Raw genomic sequence first — 20773 nt, 5'->3', positions numbered from 1 at the left:
GGTGGTAATGGAGAAAGACAAATATCAGATGATATCACTTACATGTGGCATCTTTAAAAATGATACAAATGAACTTATTTACAAAAAGGAAACAGACTCACAGACTTAGAAAACAAACTTATGGTTACCAAAGGGGAAAGGTTGGGGGGAGGGGTAAATTAGGAGGCTGGGATAAACAGATACACACTACTATGTATAAAATTGATAATCAACGAGAACCTACTGTATAGCACAGGGAACTCTGTCCAATATTCTGTAACAACCTATACGGGAAAAGAATCTGAAAAAGAATGGATATACGTATATGTATAATTGATCCACTTCGTTGTACACCTGAAACAGCATTGTAAATGAACCTACCCCCATATAAAATAAAAATTACATTAAAAAAGGGGGGATTGTAATAGCCCATGCTATGCACAGGGGTACTGTGAGGGCTCAGTGCAATCTGGATGATTAAGACACTCAGCACAGGGACTTCCCTGGCAGTCCAGTGGTTAAGACTCTGCCCTTCCAATGCAGGGGGTGCAGGCTCGATCCCTGGTCAGGGAACTAAGATCCCACATGCTGCGTAGCACAGCCGAAAAAAATTTTTAAAAGACACTCAGCCCAATGCCTGGCCCATGGTAAGTGTTCCATACACAGGAGGAATGACTTGAAACCCATTATGAGCCTTTAGCATCTTGATTTAATTAGATGACCCTGAGGGGTTAGATAGAGCAGGTGGCTTAGAACGTGTAACCTGGGAGGATATTCAAAAAGAATCCTGAAAAAGCAACTAGAAGGTCCCCAAAGAACAGGATACTGGCTACTTCACAGGAGTTGTTACTGACCAGTTATGAGAGAGTCGCTTGATGGCTCCTGTGTGCACCGAACCTCTACTGTCACTAAGATTTCTATTTCCGAGTACATCGCAGAGGGAGTAGTAGCAGGTGGAAGGCTTCAAGAAGTTGTCTGTTAGGTGGTGTGAGGCTGGCAGATGGTGATCCGCCCTCTGACCAGGAGGAATGGACAAAGGAAGGCTGGTCTTTTCAGGGTTCATCAAACAGCACTCAGTCATTTCCAACGTCCTTAGACGGGCAGACTTGCCCCTGGATGCCCTTCCCCTGATTTAAAAAAACCCATAAATTTTAAAGGGAAAATGTAAGCCATGGGTTTCCAAGAATTTACACTTACTTCATCAAATCTATTGTTTTCCAAGAGTTGTGTGGAGTCCAAAAAGACTAATGAGCCTTTTCCAAATGTCTTTAAAAATCCTTTTTTCTTAGAAGGACATTTAGAGGCTTTAAAAGTTGTTCCAAGGGTAAAAATAATAATATAATAATAAATTTCTCAAAACTCCCAACCCCTGCAGGTTCAAAATTTGCTTAATTCTTGAAACCCAAGGGACTTGAATTATTACTGGGATTTGTCATTTCTTGTTTATGGGGCTTTTCCAAAGGGGAAAAAGGAACCATGTGGAGGTTCACTAGAGTTCACTGCATCGTTCACAGCCATGCCCATAGCCCAGAAGGCTTCCAGAGTCTTCTCAACCTGAACCTTCAGGCGAAGCCCCCCTTACTTGGTGGCATCCGTGAGGCCAGGTTGGAGTTAAACTGAATGCACTGACTTTTTCAGCCTGGCTTAATTTTGGCTGGAGGATCAAAGCCCTCCCAGAACAATTCTTTTGTAGGGAATACAATCTATGTCACGTAAAACAGGTGATCTATCGTTAGTTGACTGTGGGGTGCAAAGAGAACAATTTTTCCTTGGGGTGTGTGCAAAGAGCCAGCTGCGGCTGGGCTGCCCTTGAACGTTGTCATCTGATGACCTCTGGTGGTGGCATTTTTCCCAGCATGTGTGCAGCGATGCTTCTGAGCCAAGCCATCCTTGTCACATTTTCCTACATTCCTTTCCTCCTGTTTTGTTATTCACGTTCAGCAAGGAGCAAGAATCAGTTGCAAACACCCAGAGTAAAGTGGTGCATGTGCCTAACCAGACTGTCGTTTCAAAAGAGTTGCCTGTGCCTTCTCTTTCAGTGAACCTCTGATCCATTTCCTGTGGAAAGAGAAGGGAGCCAACATGAAGGAAAATGTGGCATCCACAGTGGTTTTCATTTTGCTACTGTTTCTCAACACCAACCTTCTGAATGGTAAGTAAGAGACTGTCCTGTTCTCTTTCATTCCCTGGGGTGTTTATATGAGAGGAGGGGAGAATCCATCACAGTCCTCTTGCAATGCAGTTATGAGAAATGAAAATGTCCATGTCATTTGCTGCTATTAAATTATTTACAATATTTTGGGGATTAAAACGAATGCAAAAATTAATGCAAAAGAATGAATGCAATTAATGCAAAATCCTGTCACTGTGCTGACTTCCATCCTCATTCTGGGAGTGCAGGGAAAGAGCTCTACCAACAACAGACCAGAGTTTCAGTTCAGGTTCTGTCCCTTACTAGCTGTGCAACCTTGAGCCAATTACCTAACCTCTCTGGATTTATACATTTTCAAAGTGAGAATAGTGATGTTTCTTCCACCTCAGATGAAACGGTGTGTGAGAAAAATCTTTGAAAACCTGTAAAGAGTTATAAGGGGATTGCTGTTACATGGTGGGAAATGGGTATAGAGCCAACTCTGTTATGGGGAAATGAAATTCACAACTAGACTAGAGTGTGTGAGCCTGTGTGTGTACACTTCAGTGTATCTACCACTGCGTATTTCTGGGTGTGTGTACTTTTGTATACCTGTGTATATCTTAACTTCCTTATATGTGCCTGATTGCAAATGCTTCTCTGGGTATACCTGTCTGTGTACACATTTGTGGGTGTATATTTCTGTGTATGTACCTGTGTGTGTACTGGTGTATACTTCTACAAGTATGCACCCGTGTATATTATTCCTCTGTGGTATGTGGGTGTGCTTCTGATATGGGCTCTATTTGAGCGTGTGTGTGTGTGTGTGTGTGTGTGTGTGTGCCTGTGTGTGGTACCTCTGTGGTTGTTCCTGTGTTTGTGTGCATTTTACAGGGATAGTGAGACTGTCCATTCATTGTAACCATCTCCTCTAAAGTGGGTGAAAGAAACATTTAACTAATTATAATTTCACAACTTTACCCTCCTCTCTTGAGTTTCCTCCAGGTACTATTAATAACCAGTGAAATGTGAGAGAGAGAAGCTTTCAGAGAAAAAGGACCGCAGAGAGCAGTATAATCCATAACGAAATTTTAAGTATTCAAATAATCAGCAGTGGCCTTAATTGGCTTCTAAAGATGCCCATTATTGAGCCATAAGTTTTGTGCTTTTTTAAAAGTAAACTTTCCTTTCTACCTCACATACTCCTCCCTATAGCCACAACAACAAACAAACGAAAAATCGCTTCACCCTGTGACATTACCCTGAAGAAATGTTCCGTAGAGGACAGCAACATTACAAACATTGGCAGAGCTGACCCCAGGCTGTCTGGCGTGGACCGTTTTCGGGGGGCTGGGAGGTGGCTGGGCTCCGGCTGACACGCAGCCTGGTGACCTCGGCCCCAGCCTGTGCACCGCATCGTCCCCTTCCATTCAGTTCTTCTTTCCAGCAGTTTTGCCTAGTGCCCTGTCTTCCCACCTGTGTTCTCCTCCAAACTTGCTCTTTCTAACCTGCTAGCAGTTCTACCCGGGAGCCAGCGTGAGGGGTGAAGGGCAAGTGTGGCAGAAAACAGAGAAGCCCCAGAGGCTGAGGGACCACCACCTGGAAGTTCTCCTCTCTGCTCCTGATTTCCTGAACTAAACACCAACTGGGGTTACGTGGCTCGCTGTGGATGGGGCCCCCAGCCCAGCAGCATCAGGGCCACTGTTTCCCTCTTTGGACCTGACAGACAAGGAGTAGAAGAGGGAGCCAGCTCACCAAGAGCTTTGGGGATTAGAGAACTCAAAACCTTCATCCACTTGGCATCGGGTTTTCCACATCAGCTCTTTCAGCCCTGCTAGCTTCCAGCTGGGACTAAGTACAGCTCCTAGATAATGATGGTAGCTAGTAACCGCAAGTGCAGCCACCTGTAGGAGCTGCCATGCCTCCTACCCATAAAGACCCAGGGGGAGAGGGAGAAATATAAGGGAAAAGGGACCAAAAACCCAAATTAGGAAATGGAGGCAGGGAGGATGGGGAGCCAGACTGTGATGCTGAATCGGAGGTCAAAGCTGAATGGAGGGCTTCCCTGGTGGCGCAGTGGTTGAGAGTTCACCTGCCGATGCAGGGGACACGGGTTCGTGCCCCGGTCCGGGAAGATCCCACATGCCGCGGGCGGCTGGGCCCGTGAGCCAAGGCCGCTGAGCCTGCGCGTCCGGAGCCTGTGCTCTGCAACGGGAGAGGCCACAACAGTGAGAGGCCCGCATACCGCAAAAAAAAAAAAAAAAAAAAAAAAGTGAATGGAATCAAGGAAGAGTGAAGGGGAAAAGGAAGGGACAGAGAAGATGGGGAGGAAGCAGCTCAAGGGGGAGCCTCGGTGATACAGTGAAAGAACAGGAGAAGAGAGCTGGGTTCATTGTGTGGGAATGGCAGAAAGATGGTGGTTAGTGAGCCAGAGGGGAGAGGTCCAGAGAGCATTGGATTAGCAAATGACCACAGGATGCTGGTGCCTGGGGAAGAATTCTTTGTATGGGGCTGTGGGTGTGTATCCGCTCCATAGACTCCATGGGATTATAGCAGGGCCACATCCTCTTCCTCAGTCCATATGGGTCCCTACACTCTTGATGCTCACCGTTGTTGAAACTACATCAAATGGTGTAGCATCGCCATCTCACAGTACGCGCGCGCGCACACGCACACACACACACACACACACACGCACACACACACCCCGCCCCCACCGCAAATCTCTCTCTCTGAGTCCTGCCAACTTCAGCGCAGCCCACAGAGGAGTATTGCTGGATGTTGACACCTTGGCACTTCTGAGCCCTCCACCCCTAGGCCTACTCCCGCCGAGACCTCATCACTGGCCTGGCCCCATCAGTCTGCTTCTGTCACCAGCAGAATGGTCAAAGAGTTGAACAGACCTTAATATTGACGCCAGTGGCTTCTGGCTTTTTCTAGGACAGTCACCTCCTGGAAAACCTGAGATCTTTAAATGTCGTTCTCCCGAAAAGGAAACATTCACCTGCTGGTGGAAGCCTGGGGCAGACGGAGGATTACCTACCAATTACACGCTGACTTACCACAAGGAAGGGTAAACGTTCTCTTCTCTCCTAGCAAAGCGCACCTGGGGTGTCCTCACTCTCAGGGCCACAGGAACACTGACTCTGGGTTAATTGCCACGCTTCCCTGAATGGATACCGATAAGACTCCTGCTACTGGAGGAAGGGAATCAAACATACGCGTCCACATCTTCCTCTTAATGTCCCTGCCGAACTCCCTCATGCACATAAGCTCAGCCACCACCTCGGCAACACAATCCAGCAATGTTCTCATTGCCTGTCGTAAGTTTAGGTTGTAGCCCAAGGTCACGTATAAGTGTTTCCTAGGTGCTAGTTAATTTTAGATGCTTATCTATCAATCTTGTGCCATTTATCATTTTTTGTAATCATTACTTTTGTAACCTAAGAGTATTATCATGTAATCTTTGACAACCGTGGTACATTAGCTTTTCGAACTTGTTTCTTGTGCAAGAAAATAACAAGCCCTACAAGAAAAGGAAGATGAGGTGTTTTCCTTAGGAAACCCATGGACCCATGATCTCCCAGAAGGCATATTGGGAGCTAAAATTGCAGTGCAGAGTAAACAGGGTGATCTCTGGGCAAGGAGTTCGTCACAGTTACAATGAGACCCTCCTGGAAATCCAGGGACGGCTGTATCCTTCCCCAGTGAAGAAAATATTTACTAGTAGAAACACCTGGCTCACTTCCCAGTGACAGGACTTAGTGGTACACAAAGCTGCCATCCCTTCTGGGACCCAAAGGGGTGTCATGCAAACAGATCTCAGGAACTCAAAGTGGCGAGCAAAGTGGAATACGCCTGCACACCTCTGTGGTGAGTCTCGCGAGGAGGCCCCCAAGTCTAAACGTGAGCGGCCTAAGGAGCCTCTTGGGCCTGAAATATCTCCTTTCAGAGTCACTTTTCTCTGTGGCTGACTTAGTGTAATTGGAAATACACTGCAGTTTGTATTCCCTTTAATCGTTTTTTAATGAAATGTAATTCAAAACATATGAGCAATAAATGCTGCCTCGTGCATTACCCCCACCCCGTGTGTATGTGCAGGGGAAAGTCCCAGTGTCCTGAGATGACCCAATGGTGGTTCCCTGAGGAAAGCGGTGCATTGGCCACAGAAAACTCAAGTGTTTATTGGCAGGGGGCTTATATCACAAAGCCCACAGCAACCTGTAGACAGGAAGGGTTGGTGAGAAACAGAGTCACTGGGGCTGTGATGTGACCCTGCCACCCGTTCTCCAGCACTCTCTTCCCTTTGTCACCCCCAGCTGACATGGGAAGGGCAGAAGGACTTGGGGAGCCCTTCTTCAGCTCTGGTTTTTGCATCTGGAATGCCTGTTCCCCAAAATCCAGTGGTATTGATCTATTAAGAAAATACTAGAGTCTTTTTACCACTTTCTTACTGACTCCTAATATATTACTCGTTGCAGAGAGACATTCACCCATGAATGTCCGGACTACAAAACCGGTGGTCCCAACTCCTGCTACTTTAACAAGAAGCACACCTCCATATGGACGATATACATCATCACAGTAAACGCCACGAACCAGATGGGAAGCAGTTCCTCGGATCCACGTTACGTGGACGTGACTTACATAGGTAAGGGGAAGGGTGATGGGTGAGGAATTTGTTCTCCAATATAAATCTACCAATAGTCAAACTCAGTTTGAGTCTTCTTGGGCTATGGATAGATTCCCATAAAGAAAGATGAGAAAATTCACACCATCCTTGCCAACTGAGTGTTTTAAACCAATTTTTTGGATTTAATTAATTTTTATTGGAGTATATTTGATTTACAATGTTGTGTTAGTTTCTGCTGTACAGCAAAGTGAATCAGTTATACATATACATATATCCACTCTTTTTAAGATTCTTTTCCCATATAGGTCATTACAGAGTATTGAGTAGAGCTTCCTGTGCTATACAGCAGGTCCTTATTAGTTACCTATTTTATATATAGTAGTGTGTATATGTCAATCCCAATCTCCCAATCTATCCCTCCCCCTCCTTCCCCCTTGGTAACCATAAGTTTGTTGTCTACCTCTGTGACTCTATTTCTGTTTTGTAAATAAGTTCATTTGTATCCTTTTTTTAGATTCCATAATAAGGGATATCATATAATACTTGTCTTTCTCTGTCTGACTTACTTCACTCAGTATGATAACCACTAGGTCCATCCATATCGCTGTAAATGGCATTATTTCATCCTTTTTTATGGCTGAGTAAACCAATTTTTATTTATGATGGTAAGACAGTAAAATCCTTATGCCTTCCTTTGACCCTTCTTCCCATCCCCTTGCATCCAACAGGAATGTTCTATTTAGCTTCCCTTATCAATGCTTCTCTCCAGCCCTCCCCCTGCGACCGATGTCCCCTTCTCCCTTGGCAAGCTGGGATTTCTTTTCTGAGATTTCTCTCCCTGAAAGACAGAACTGCTTCATGGAGTAGCAGCTCTTAGAAGCGTCTCATCTGCTTCTCCACCCACAGGAATTGCTCCACACTGCTTTGTCCCAAATTCAATTCTCAATATACATATGTTTCTTAGCAACTGGAGCTATTCTTTTCAAAATAAAGAATTTGGGGAGTAAATAGTGCTGCTTGAACAGAAGGCTGAAGGCCAGGGTCACAGCCACGATGTTTGGAGAAGTCATTAGCAAAGTGAAGCAAAATCGACCTGAGAGCTGCTTCTTGCTGTGCGTGATCAATATTGAGCTGCAGGGCGATGAGACATAACTGCAGTGATCTGTATGGGTTAGCAGGGACAACAAAGGGAATCTTAGGACAAGAGATGGCTTAGGACAAGAGATGGCTTGGCCTTAGCTAACCTAAGGAGTAGCTAATTAGGTTCAAGGTCACCCAAGTCTTCCTGACTTACCTAACACCAACCAACAAGGAAAATCAGGCTAGGACTCTCAAGTGTCATCCCATTGGCGTGTTATCAGTGATCGATCCTTAAAAACTAGAAAAGCTTGCAACATCAACTGGTACCCATTTGAATTCTGTCTCTCCCCAGCAAATTATTGCAATGAGCATGGGGATGAAAACAGAATTTGACCTTAGCTTAAGAAAATCAAAAAGTAACCCCACTGACAAGTAGGAATAAAATAAATTCCATTCATATAAATTTACTTGAGATATGAAGTCTTGAAAATGCGAAACACCAAATAATTCCATTTACATAGTTTCTTTCTTAAATTTCCTTGTCCTCAAGTATTCTGCCCTCAAGTGTTAAAATATTTAAGGTCAAAACAGTGAAAGCAAGAGAAGTTCTGAAATGTACAACTGCTGTAACAAAGATTATCCACAAAAACAAAAATGGGATCACTAAAGAAAAGTAGTATGTTTAAAAAGTGAAATTAATGAATGGATCCAATTCATAGTGACTCTGGAAAACAAATTCTCTGGGGAAAGAATGTGTTGGGCCATACTTTTCAAAATAATAAAAGAAGTGTTCATGGAATTCTCATATAACCCTGCAGCATACAGTGTTGGTGACAGGCCACAGAAGTTCATTTACAACACAGTTTTAACCACAGTAAAGTCTACCAACTTGAATCTCATCCAGCGATAACCTGCGGTACAAGATATTGGCACATAATCTCTCAGAAATAGATTTCATTGTTGTCACTGAGAAATATTTAGCTATGCTGAGGACACTTGAAATGTGATTCTCAACTGGGTGCTCTCTGCCTCGCATAGGGTACTTGGCAATGGCAGGAAATATTTTTGATGTTTGCAACACAGGGAGAGAGGGCCTCTAATGGGGAGAGGCCAGAGATGCTGCTAACGTCCTACAATGCTCAGGAAGGCCCCTACCACAAAGAATTATCTGGTCAAAATACACATAATGCTGAGGTTGAGAAACTTTGCTTTCAAGGATTCATCTTGAACATTTTACTTGCACCTTTGTACAAAGATGTTTTGATCAGCATTTCTCAGTCTTGTGTTCAAATTAAAACTTATATTAAATAACTGATATTTATTTAGTAAGGCCATATAAAACAATCTTTCTTAGGTATTTACTTAGTAACATACAAGCATTAGGATTAGTGGCAAATTTTCTAAAGCTATTTTTTTAAGCAACTGTAGGGTATAATGTCAAGTCCACTAGAGTTACACTCACCCTTCTCTCACCTGTAGTGGAGACTGATTTGAGGAGGTAAGAAATGAATGGAGAAAATGTGACTGGCCAGCAGGGCTGAGACTAGGGTAAGGCAAGCCAGCACCCTAGGGCCCTCACTCTTTTTTTAAATTTATTTTATTCAAGTATAGTTGATTTACAATGTTGTGTTAATTTCTGCTGCACAGCAAAATGATTCAGTTATACGTATATATATATATATATATATATATGTTCTTTTTTATATTCTTTTCCGTTATGGTTTATCACAGTATACTTAGTATAGTTCCCTGTGCTATACAGTAGGACCATGTTGTTTACCCATTCGATATATGAGTTTGCATCTCCTAATCCCAAACTCCCACTCCATCTCTCTGCCACCCCCCTTCCTTCTTGGCAACCACAAGTCTGTTCTCTATGTCTATGAGTCTGTTTCGTAGATAAGTTCATTTGTATCATATTTTAGATTCCACATACAAGTAATATCATATGGTATTTGTCTTTCTCTTTCTGACTTACTTCACTTAGTATGATAATCTCTAGGCATTATTTCATTATTTTTTATGGCTGAGTAGTATTGCAGTGTGTGTGTGTGTGTCTCACATCTTCTTTATCCATTCATCTGTTGATGGACACTTAGGTTGTTTCCATGTCTTGGCTATTGTGAATAGTGCTGCTATGAACATACAGGTGCATGTATCTTTTTGAATTATAGTTTTGACTGGATATATGCCCAGGAGTGGGATTGCTGGACCATATGGCAACCCTAATTTTAGATTTTTGAGGAACCTCCATTCAGTTTTCCATGGTGGCTGCACCAATTTACATTCCCACCAACAGTGTAGGAGGGTTCCCTTTTCTCCACACCCTCTCCAGGATTTGTTATTTGTAGATTTTTTAATGATGGCCATTCTGACCGGTGTGAGGTGATACCTTATTGTAATTTTGGTTTGCATTTCTCTAATAATTTGCAATGTTGAGCATTTTTTCATGTGCCTGTTGGCCATCTGTATTTCTTCTTTGGAGAAATGTCTATTTAGGTCTTTTGCCCATTTTTCAATTGGTTTGTGTTATTTGGTGTGTTGTTTTTTTTTTTTTTTTTGATATTGAATTGTATGAGCTGTTTGTATATTTTGGGAATTAAGCCCTTGTTGGTTGCATCATTTGCAAGTATTTTCTCCCATTCTGTACATTGTCCTTTCATTTTGTATATGGTTTCCTTTGCAGTGCAAAAGCTTGTAAGTTTGATTAGGTCCCATTTGTTTATTTTTGCTTTTATTTCTATTGCCTTGGTAGACAGACCTAAGAAAACATTTGTACGATTTATGTCAGAGAATGTTTGCCTACGTTCTCTTCTGAAAGTTTTATGGTGTCATGTCTTATATTTGTCTTTAACCCATTTTGAGTTTATTTTTGTGCATGGTATGAGGGAGTGTTCTAACTTCATTGATTTACATGTGGCTGTCCAACTTTCCCAACACCACTTGCTGAAGAGATTGTCTTTTCTCCACTGTATATTCTTGCCTCCCTTGTTGAAGATTAATTGACCATAGGTGTGTGGGTTTATTTCTGGGCTCTCTATTCTGTTCCATTGATCCATATGTCCGTTTTTGTGCCAATACCAGACTGTTTTGATTACTGTAGCTTTGTAGTATTGTCTGAAGTCTGGGAGGGTTATGCCTCCTGCTTTGTTATTTTTCCTCAGGATTGCTTTGGCAATTCTGGGTCTTTTATGGTTCCATATACATTTTAGGATTATTTGTTCTACTTCTGTGAAAAATGTCATGGGTAATTTGATACACTAAATCTGTAGATTGCTTTGGAGAGTATGGTCTAGGCACCTCACTCTTAAGGAGGCGTTCACAGACCTGTACTTAAAGGAACCTGACATCAAATACCAAGTGTCTCATAACCATGGAGATAAAAAAGGTAGAGAGATCTGCCTCTAAGTCATATAGTTCTGGATTCAAATACCCATATTTGACTAAATATGGAGTTTCTTTCATATCTACAGTTGAACCAGACCCTCCTGTGAACCTGACTTTGGAATTTAAACAGCCAGAAGACAGAAAACCGTATCTGTGGATAAAATGGTTTCCACCCACCCTGGTTGATGTAAGATCTGGTTGGCTCACACTCCAGTATGAAATTCGATTAAAACCTGAGAAAGCAGCTGAGTGGGAGGTGAGTCAACCAGAAGCTTTTGGAGGGAACCCTGTCCTTTGGCAAAGATGAAGTACCCCAACTGAGAATAGGTCATGCCCCCTAATTATTGGGCCACCACGTTGCCTTCCTGATGCTGATGTTACCCACCCATGTGTGGAAGGGCCTTCTCCCCTCCACTGGGATGGATGGGGGCTCATCTTTACAGCTCTCCCATGCCTAGCTCCTTGCAACTGAACAGCCACTTCTGCCAAGTTTTCAGCCCACCTCCCTCAGGATATCTTAGATCTAACATCTGTGAGAGTACTTAAATGGCACTAAGTGGGAGGAAAAAATTTCAGTGTAACCAGTCCACGGCTAATGGCATTTTTATTCACTTTAAAATATTTCATTATAAACAAACAGTACAATAAATTATAGGCATTATGATAATCTACTCTTAAATAGTTTAGTATATGTCTCTTTTAAAAAGGGAATATTTCCAAATATAGCCAAAATAATAGGATCACATGTAGAAAATTAATTGAAATTCCTTAATATCATCTTTTTGAATCCCTTAATATCATTTAATGGCCAGTCCATATTTTAATTCCCCCAATTGCTTCAAAAAATATTTTTAACAGCTGGTTTGTTCAAACCAGAATCCACTCCAGGATCACTCACTGTGGCTGGCTGATATATCCCTTCACTCTCAACGTGCTCAGGAGACTGGGCCACTTGTCACATAGAATGCCCCACCTTCTGCATTTGTCTGATTAGTTCTTTGTGAGGTCATTTAACCAATTTCTATGTCCCCATATTTCCTGTAACCAGACATTAGATATAAAGACTTGATTAGATTCCAGGTGAACAATTTTTGGTAAGAAAACTTCAGAGGTGATATATATGCTTCATATCCCATCATATCAGGAAACAAAGACCATCTGGTCAACCTACCATAAATGATGTTAAAAGTGGCCCTTGGATCGGGGAGATCACATCTTGATCCCTTGATTGTAAAGTCATGTTTAATTTGTGCACAATTGCTTCAGTGTTCATGAATTCCCAGTTCTCTTCCACCTAGTGGCTTTACATCAGTGAATGATCCTTGAATCAATTATTTTATTAGAGTTTAGAAAAGAATAATTTTCCAATTTTATTAACTAGTCACCTTCCATAATGTAGAATTTAGAAAGCAAGGTGTAGGGAGCAGAACATTTGTCTTTCCGAACTAGAGTTCCCAATGGAGAGATAGAAAGCCTGTTGATTTTTGTGTGAGCAGTATTTAACAGGAGGAAGGGGTGGGCTGAGAGGGTGGAATGGTGTGAACAGGGTATTTACTAAGTGTGATCATTTTGTCTCGCTCCTCCAATAGTTTACTGCCTATAGAAAAAGTCTCTTTCTTCATAACACAAGTCAGAGTGACTTCTGTTTTCCTTGGCCTCCCTTAGACTCATTTCGCTGGGCAGCAGACTCAGTTTAAGATTCTCAGCTTATATCCAGGGCAGAAATACCTTGTTCAGGTTCACTGCAAGCCAGACCATGGATTCTGGAGTGAGTGGAGCCCAGAGAGCTCCATCCCGATACCTAATGGTGAGTGTCTTGGCTCCCTTTTGCTTATACTCCTAAATATTTTTAAAATAGAATGAGTTTGGTAAATTTGTATGTAGTAACTACTAACAGAGAAACTATTTTGAGTCTTCGCCAGAAGAATGAGTAGAGGTGAGTTTATCATCTCTCCACTCAACACAAAGACATTTGTAAGTACAGCATTGCTCCCTGGGTCACTGTCAGTGAGGACCAGTTTCTAGGATAAGTTTGCAGTCATGGGCTTGAAATGTCTCAGAGGGCTTGATGGTCAGTCATTCTGCCCTCCCCATCTGCCCCATTCCTATCATTCAAGGTCATCATCTAGTTCTCCCAAAATTTGTAAGGCGCTATCCCATCTGAAAAGCATGAATTGATTTTCAGTCCTTGAAGACAATTACATGTTGGTCTCTTAGTCAAGGAACAGTGTATAAAAGACACCCAATTCTTTAAGTGCCATTAAACATGGTGGCTGGCATTCTACAGGGAATGAATCATTTGCATTTCCAAGTACTTTACAGTTTACAAAGTCTTTACCTTGTTTGTTCCTCCCAACCATCTCAAGTATTCAGAGAGAACAGAATTGCCATTAGGAACTGAAAGGGAGGAAACTAAAGGTCAGTGGAGTTAGAAGTCTTGCCCAGAACTGCATGGCGAAACCTAGCTCTTGTGACAGCTTGCCTGGCCAAAGTATCAGGGCTTGCACTGGCATACTCGAAAGAGCACCGCATTACAGGCCATAAAAGTGTGCATCCAGTCCAGCCCTGGCTCTTACTAAATAAAAGCAGAAGCCCTGGGTTCAAATCCCAGACTGCAACTTTATAGCTACATGCCTCTGGGTAAACCACTCTTACAGTCTCAGTTCCTCATCTTTACATACAGGCAATATATGTAAAGAGCTTAACATCATATGGCTTTTACTGAGAACTTAATAAATGTTAGCTTTTTAAATTATTATTACTGCAACTGACCATGTCCCCTTGGACTTCCTATATAAGTATCAAATCAAATAATATTTTTAAGGATCTTGAAAATTTTAGAGAACTATAAAATATATGCCACTTTAAAATTTAATAATATTGGAAAAAATTAAATCCATCATTAATGTTACTCTGGATTGATGTTCAAATCAGAAAAGGTGTGGAGGGGCGGAACTTATGTTCAAAAGTTTCATTGATTTGTTTTGTTTGTTTGTTTGTTTTTAATGATGCTGTATGTGATCAAAACTTTCTGGCTGTTTGCTTTTTAGACTTCTCAATGACAGATGCAACCGTGTGGATCTTTGTGGCCGTTCTTTCTGCTGTCATCTGTTTGATTATGGTCTGGGCAGTGGCTTTGAAGGGCTACAGGTACTTCACTGTCTATCAACCCTCCTCCCAATCATGGTTGTCAGGGATAATGGCCAAGAAAGACAATACAAAAATGATGGAAACCTACAGCTAATTCAAGCACCTCATTTTAGCCATTAGTTGCAGTGTGTTCACCATGAAAAACTTTTATCAGTGCTAGCAAAAGTAGAATAGACACATTTGAAGTTGACGCTCTTTCCATCAAATGGAGGCTCACAGTTGTGAAATAGTAAAAATCTGGCAAGAACAGCAAATAACCCCCAGTCACTTCAGAATCAGCCAGAGTTAATTAGCGAGAATTCTTTTTTTTTTTTTTTTTACGGTACGCGGGCCTCTCACTGCTGCGAGCCCTCCCCTTGTGGAGCACAGGCTCCGGACACGCAGGCTCAGCGGCCATGGCTCACGGGCCCAGCCACTCCGCGGCATGTGGGATCTTCCTGGACCGGGGCACGAACCCGTGTCCCCTGCATCGGCAGGCGGATTCTCAACCACTGCGCCACCAGGGAAGCCCGCGAGAATTCATTTTGATGTTGACCTCTAGAAGTATTCATTGTCTTCACCACTGATTGTTAGTTTCACATAGCCTCGGAACTCTAACTTCTATCTACCATAGTCCATGTAGCAGCTATTTGGAGATAACGCTAATCTTTCAAAAATTACAAAGTGAAAACATGTGTCATTTATCTTGTCTCACAAATCTTTTTATAGCATGGTGACCTGCATCCTTCCTCCGGTTCCTGGGCCAAAAATAAAAGGATTTGATACTCATCTGCTGGAGGTAAGTCCAGAGGTAAGAATGTATTGTGACCAGCTTCTCTCTACTCATTATCTTTACACATGAGCACACAGTTCCCATCAGTGCAGCCTGGTCAGCTCGGCCATCCTTGACCAGCTGTCCCTCCTCTTCAGCAGGTGTGTTTACAGAAAGATGTGGGAAGCATGAGGGTACTTACCATCAGATACTGAGTGCCAGAGGACAATGAAAGAAAGCCAAGAAAACCTCAAAACACATAGGAATGCTTGCTAGGTTTATCAGCTCTTTTCATAAGCCCCATCTAAAACATGTACAAATAATCAATTGAGAAAGAGGGTGAATATTTTGATGAATACGAAAGAGGAACCTACCACCAGCCCCTCCGTCATACTTTGGTGTAAGCTCTCACTTGAATGTTCCTTACAGAAGGCCATAGTAACAGAATATCCTATTGCAATTTTTGCTCAGTTTGAGAGCTCAGTTAAGACTGGCTCAGTACAGTGGAACTGGTGTTTGCCAGGGCCCATTTAGACCGATTCAAGTGGGAATGAAATTTAAGTGTTTCCAATGAAAAGAGGTGTTAGAACATTTTTAATTTCTCTGCAGGTTGAAATCTATAGTTTCAATTTGACCTTCTGCTTAACACTGATGTATATAAAAGCAGTCACCTACACACTGTCGCTTGACCCCAGCTACTGTGAGGCCAAAAGCACAAGAATGTGAAGAGCGAGTCCTGGGGAATTTGGCTTGACGGCATTCACTCTGATTGCAGATATCAGAGCAGGAACTAGAGCCCCAGAATTTGGGCTCTTATTCTGCTACCCAGTTTCTAGCACTGACCTTTATAGACCCAGCATGAACATCTCAGCTAACTAAATGAATTATTGTTTAGCTCGCAATTTGACCTTGTAGCCACAGGGACTTAATGACTTTTAAAAACTGCTTTTTGTGTCCGAAGAAAAAGTTCTTGGATTTTTAATGCCATTACCCCTAATTCTCAAAAGAACTTTCCCAGATGGGTGCTATTATTCCCATTTTACAAATGGAGAAACTGAGGATCACAGAACAGCTTATCCAAAGTCATAGAGCTTTAATAAGTAATAGAGCCAAGATTTAGGCACCAGTCCCTGACCTAAATCAGAGCATCTGGAGAAGCGTGGAAAATAAGAAGAGGCCGGAGGAGAAGTCGGGGGAGAGGAGGATAGAGAGAAGAAGGAGGGAGAGGAACCCAAGGAGATGGAGGGAATATGGGCTGGCAGGAAGCGGGGGAGGGAGGGGAAATGGAGCAGAAGGAAAGGAAGGAGTGGGATGGGAGGCGAAGGGAGGGATGGGGAGGGAGAAGCAAGGAAGAGGAGAAGGGAGAGAAGAAGGAAAAGATGAGAATCAACTTCTCACTACCAGACTCCAGAACGTGGGGTGAGGGAGCCAGTTAGGAGGCCAGCAACCCAATTTCAGAACTAGTGAGTCCCAGTACCAAGTGCACGCATGAGCACTATGGGTTTAGATGTTTCCCAAGCTTTTCTTATTTAATAGTTATATTTTTATTATATGCATATATACTACTTGCCCATTCAACTCGTGATCATTATTGCTTAGAGAAAGACTAAGTTAAAATCGTGAATTGACTTAAAGAAAAATATTAGGTGAGTAATAGTCCAGGAGGTGATTCTAGATGGCCTGGGACACAGATGTCTGACGTCTGGGAAATTCTGCGAGGCCGTGGCCACGTCCCACCTGCCCGTAGTCAGGAACACAGACTTGGCTGCGATGTCCATTTGGAATGTTATGAACCTGACAGCCTTCTTGCCTTGTGTCTGTGTTTTAATAGAAGGGCAAGTCCGAGGAACTTCTGAGCGCCCTGGGGTGCCAAGACTTCCCTCCCACTTCCGACTGCGAGGACTTACTGGTGGAGTTCTTAGAGGTGGATGACAGTGGGGACCAGCAGCTGCTGGCAGCTCACTCCAAAGAACACCTGGGGCAAAGCGTGAAGCCCACGCACTCGGATCCCGACAGTGACTCTGGCCGGGGCAGCTGCGACAGCCCTTCCCTTCTGTCTGAAAAGTGTGATGAACCTCGTGCCAATCCCTCCAAGTTCCACACTCCTGAGGGCCTTGAGAAGGCAGAGAAACCTGAAACAAACGTTACCCAGCCCCAAGGCCCTCAGAGCACAAGCGTGGAAGGCAAAATCCCCTCTCTTCATGCCAGCGGATCCCAATCTTCAACGTGGCCTTTGCTGCAGCCCCCCGGCCTGCACTACTCCAGGTCATCTTACCACAGCGTTGCTGATGTGTGTAAGCTGGGCCTGGGCACGGCAGGTGCTGCATCCACTTTGTTGGACAAAACAGACACACGTGCTTTAACACCCCCACAAACCATTGAGACTGGCGGGGAAGGAAAGGCAGCTGAGCGCGGGGAGTCAGAAAGCTTCCGTTCCAAGACCGACCAAGATGCGGCACGGCTGCTGCCCCAGGACAAGACCCCCTTGACCTCTGCTAAACCCTTGGAGTACGTGGAGATCCACAAAGTCAGCAAAGATGGAGCGCTGGCGCTGCTCCCGAAACAAAACGAGCACAGTGGCCGGGCGGAGAAGACCAGCACCCCTGAAACCAGCAAGGAGTACTCGAAGGTGTCCCGGGTGATGGAGAGCAACATCCTAGTGTTGGTGCAGGATCGGCGAGCGCAAAACCTGGCTCCGTTTGAAGAACCGGCCAAGGAGGCCCCGCCATCCCTGCCACAGAATCCAGCCGCGGTAGACCTGGCCTCCTTCCCCGCGGCCCCGAGCAGCTGCAGACTCCAGCTCGGTGGGCTGGATTACCTGCATCCCACAGGTTTTATGCACCCCTTTCAGTGAGAGCTTGATTCATGGAAGGATGGGTTAAAATGTGATTTTCCTTCAGGTAACACTACAGAGTACATGAAATGCACTCTACCAGAGAAGGCTTGAGAACGGGGTTAGAATGACACTACCAAACTCCCAGGTCACTCGTCTTCATGATCCATTTTCAACCAGTTGCCTCTTTCTCCAACAGTTGATTCCAGAACAAATCGTTTAGTTTCGTGTGATTTGTAGAGTTACGTTTTGCTATCAGTTACAAAATTATGTGTTCAATGAAATAAAAGCACATTGCTTAGTATTCTTGAGGGACAGTGCCAATAGGTGTATCCCCTGGAACAGGCTTTCATGGTCTGGTATACGACAGAAGGATATCAACTAGTCAAAACTGTTTACCACAGGAAGATGGTAGATATGAGAAAAATGCCATGAAAACCACTTTTGAAGACCAATTGCTTAACCTTTAGCACTCCTCTCTCATTTTATTAGGATTAACCAAATTAAACACATTTTAAAAAAAGAGTGCATTCTAGAACACCTGACAAATTGTTTACATCCGTTCCTATTACCTTAATGACGCATTGCCAATATGCAAATAAAAAGGATGCCTCCGATTTTTTCTTAAAATAGTTTGAATTTATTAAGCATGGATTCCCCGCCCCCCGCCCCCCCCCCCCCCCCCCCCGCTAAATTGTATTTCATTCTGAAGTTTCTGGAGAATAGAGTTTTAGAAAGTGAAATTTTCTTACATAAGAGGCAAATGAGTTTCATGTGGTGAATCTTTCTAAAATGTTTTCCTCCTTCATTTCAGCATGATAATTTATTACACACCCTAGTCTTCTGTTAGTGAAAAAAAAATCCCCAAAGACTAACTTTAATTTAAAAGATCATCGCTAACGGAAGTACTGCCTTACTGTACATACAAATTCTACTTTAATAGAAACCCGTAAGTTGAACAATGTATTTTTGAAGACTATTTTTCTATCACTTAGGTAAATAAAACACTGTTTTCTACCTTCCCAGTACAGCTGTTTACCTATTCAGTGGGTACAGTATTTTCCATTATGTGATTATAAGGAGTATTTACAGTACAGAGTGATAGATGCAGTCCCTGTTTGTGGAATAAAATACCACACCAACCCAAAGCCCACTGAGGAATATGAAGTGGATGACAATATTCAGTTTCCAACACAGTGTAGTATAGTTTAGCTGATTCTTTTTATCTCCAGGATACTTTAAACAACAATCATAGAGCTAGAGTTTTAGGGCTCTCCACAGACCAGAAATTACTTCTCTTGTAATTTAGGGCTACTCCGGGGCTTCTGCTCTTCTCTGGGTGAATATTCATAAAGCTACAATGAAAAAGGAGAGTGGTAACATCTAACGCACTGTCCAAGAGAGAGGGTTCTTGTTCTGCTTTTCTGAACAATCTTGGACAGCAAGGACATTTTAAGTAAAGCCAGGAGTTCGTGTCTCTCTGGAATAGATCCAGTAGATCCACTTGCAAAATTTTGGCAGGGGCAGGAAGAGCACTCACCTCAGAAGTATCCAAAGCAAAGTTCCAAGAAACCAGGCATCTGTGGATTAGTGGGAACCACTACAAAGGCCAGGGTATGGTAGTTGGAAGCCCCAAGTCAGTTCCAAGGGCAGGCTCTCCAAGAGCGGTCAAAAGCCTGGATCTCCATTTTAAAGAGAACATCCATGACTCATCAAACTGCCTGCCTCTATTTCCATTTCACCTGACAGCAAATCCATTTCTGTATCCGCTCACTAGCTGGAACATAGAGAATTTGAGCTCCCTCTGTGAGTTAAATATTCCAGCCCAATAAGTCCATGTGGATAGGAACTGGACTCCGAAGTGGCCTGATGTGTGAAAGTGAACACGTTGCCAGAGCTTCCAGAAATGCAAAATACATCTGAGGCTCTATTCTCCCAATATGCAAACAACATGTTCAGAGTGAGGGGGCTATTTGGGAAAGTTGTCCAAGTTTATTCAATCCCCTAGATCCTTGCTACTCAAAATATGGTCTGACCAGCTGCATCAGCATCACCTGGGCGCTGCTTGGAAATGCAGAATCTCCACCCCAACCCTGCCTCAGAATCTGCATTTTGCTAAGATCCCCAGATGATTCATGTGCGCAGTGAAGTTTGAGAAGCATTGCCCTAGGTGATCATTTCCACTAAAGCTTATTTTAGTGCGTGAAGCGATCCTCTCCTGGAAAGTACAGGTTGAGTCTATTTGACTTGCACTGAACGGTACTGTAAGAAAAAGGCATCATTTTTTAAAACATATTAGTGGTTTAGGATTCGCATAATGGTAGAGAATGACCTGAAAAAGTACACACAACTTCTAAGAGGTCCAGGGAATATATTCCACCTTGAGAAGCATTGACAAAAGACTCTGCCCTTCACAGCCAGTACAGACTAAACCTTTCCCAAAAATAGTCCAATCTCCTCCAAGATGTGTATCAATCAGTCTGATAGTATGAAAATTCAAAAATAGTCTGCTTTTGATATATAATTTGGCATATATGGAAAAAAATGTCATGGCTGAAGACTCAAACTAAATCCTTAAAAAAAACACCAGTTAGCAAGTAAATTACTACCACTTGTTAACTAAAGCCAAGGCTATAAGTCTATGGTCAGTTAGCACTCTTTAATAAACTATGTTTTTTTCATGGTCTAGCCTATTTTCTGTTAAGGAATCCCCTAGTCGAATGAAAGTATGCAGATTGGGGGCCAAGAGACCCAGCTTCTAATGCTAATTATGTTACCTTAGACAGATCAACTCCCTTCTCTGGGCCTCAGTTTCCTCTGAAGGAAATG

The 20773-nt window shown here is 43.1% G+C and overlaps 1 protein-coding gene across 3 annotated transcripts; it reads left to right on the top strand.

The window, feature by feature from the left end:
• Nucleotides 1–1957: 1957 nt before the first annotated feature.
• PRLR (prolactin receptor) lies at nt 1958–18561 on the top strand. Of its 3 annotated transcripts, none has more exons than XM_082650933.1 (8): nt 1958–2131; nt 5051–5183; nt 6592–6761; nt 11297–11466; nt 12876–13017; nt 14261–14360; nt 15069–15138; nt 16943–18561. In XM_082650933.1, the coding sequence occupies exons 1-8, from the start codon at nt 2062–2064 to the stop codon at nt 17963–17965; spliced, it is 1878 nt and encodes a 625-aa protein (XP_082507059.1). In that variant the 5' UTR covers nt 1958–2061; the 3' UTR covers nt 17966–18561. The 3 variants fall into 3 exon arrangements, with proteins under 3 accessions (XP_082507059.1, XP_082507060.1, XP_082507058.1); XM_082650932.1 differs by having other exon boundaries at nt 2047–2131; nt 15069–15150; XM_082650934.1 differs by lacking the exons at nt 5051–5183; nt 6592–6761.
• Nucleotides 18562–20773: the final 2212 nt, after the last annotated feature.

This window comes from Grampus griseus (genome assembly GCF_964374135.1).
Source record: "Grampus griseus genome assembly, chromosome: 3".
NCBI lineage: Eukaryota > Metazoa > Chordata > Mammalia > Artiodactyla > Delphinidae > Grampus > Grampus griseus.
The sequence above is the reverse complement of the archived record's forward strand: the minus strand, read 5'-3'. Positions and strand labels throughout refer to the sequence as shown.

Excerpts from the sequence above, each read along its gene's own strand:
- PRLR (XM_082650932.1), top strand. The coding sequence starts at position 2,062 with ATGAAGGAAAATGTGGCATCCACAGTGGTTTTCATTTTGCTACTGTTT. Across the intron at positions 2,132-5,050 it reads CAACACCAACCTTCTGAATG|GACAGTCACCTCCTGGAAAA; the intron begins GTAAGTAAGAGA and ends GGCTTTTTCTAG. Across the intron at positions 14,361-15,068 it reads GTGGCTTTGAAGGGCTACAG|CATGGTGACCTGCATCCTTC; the intron begins GTACTTCACTGT and ends ATCTTTTTATAG.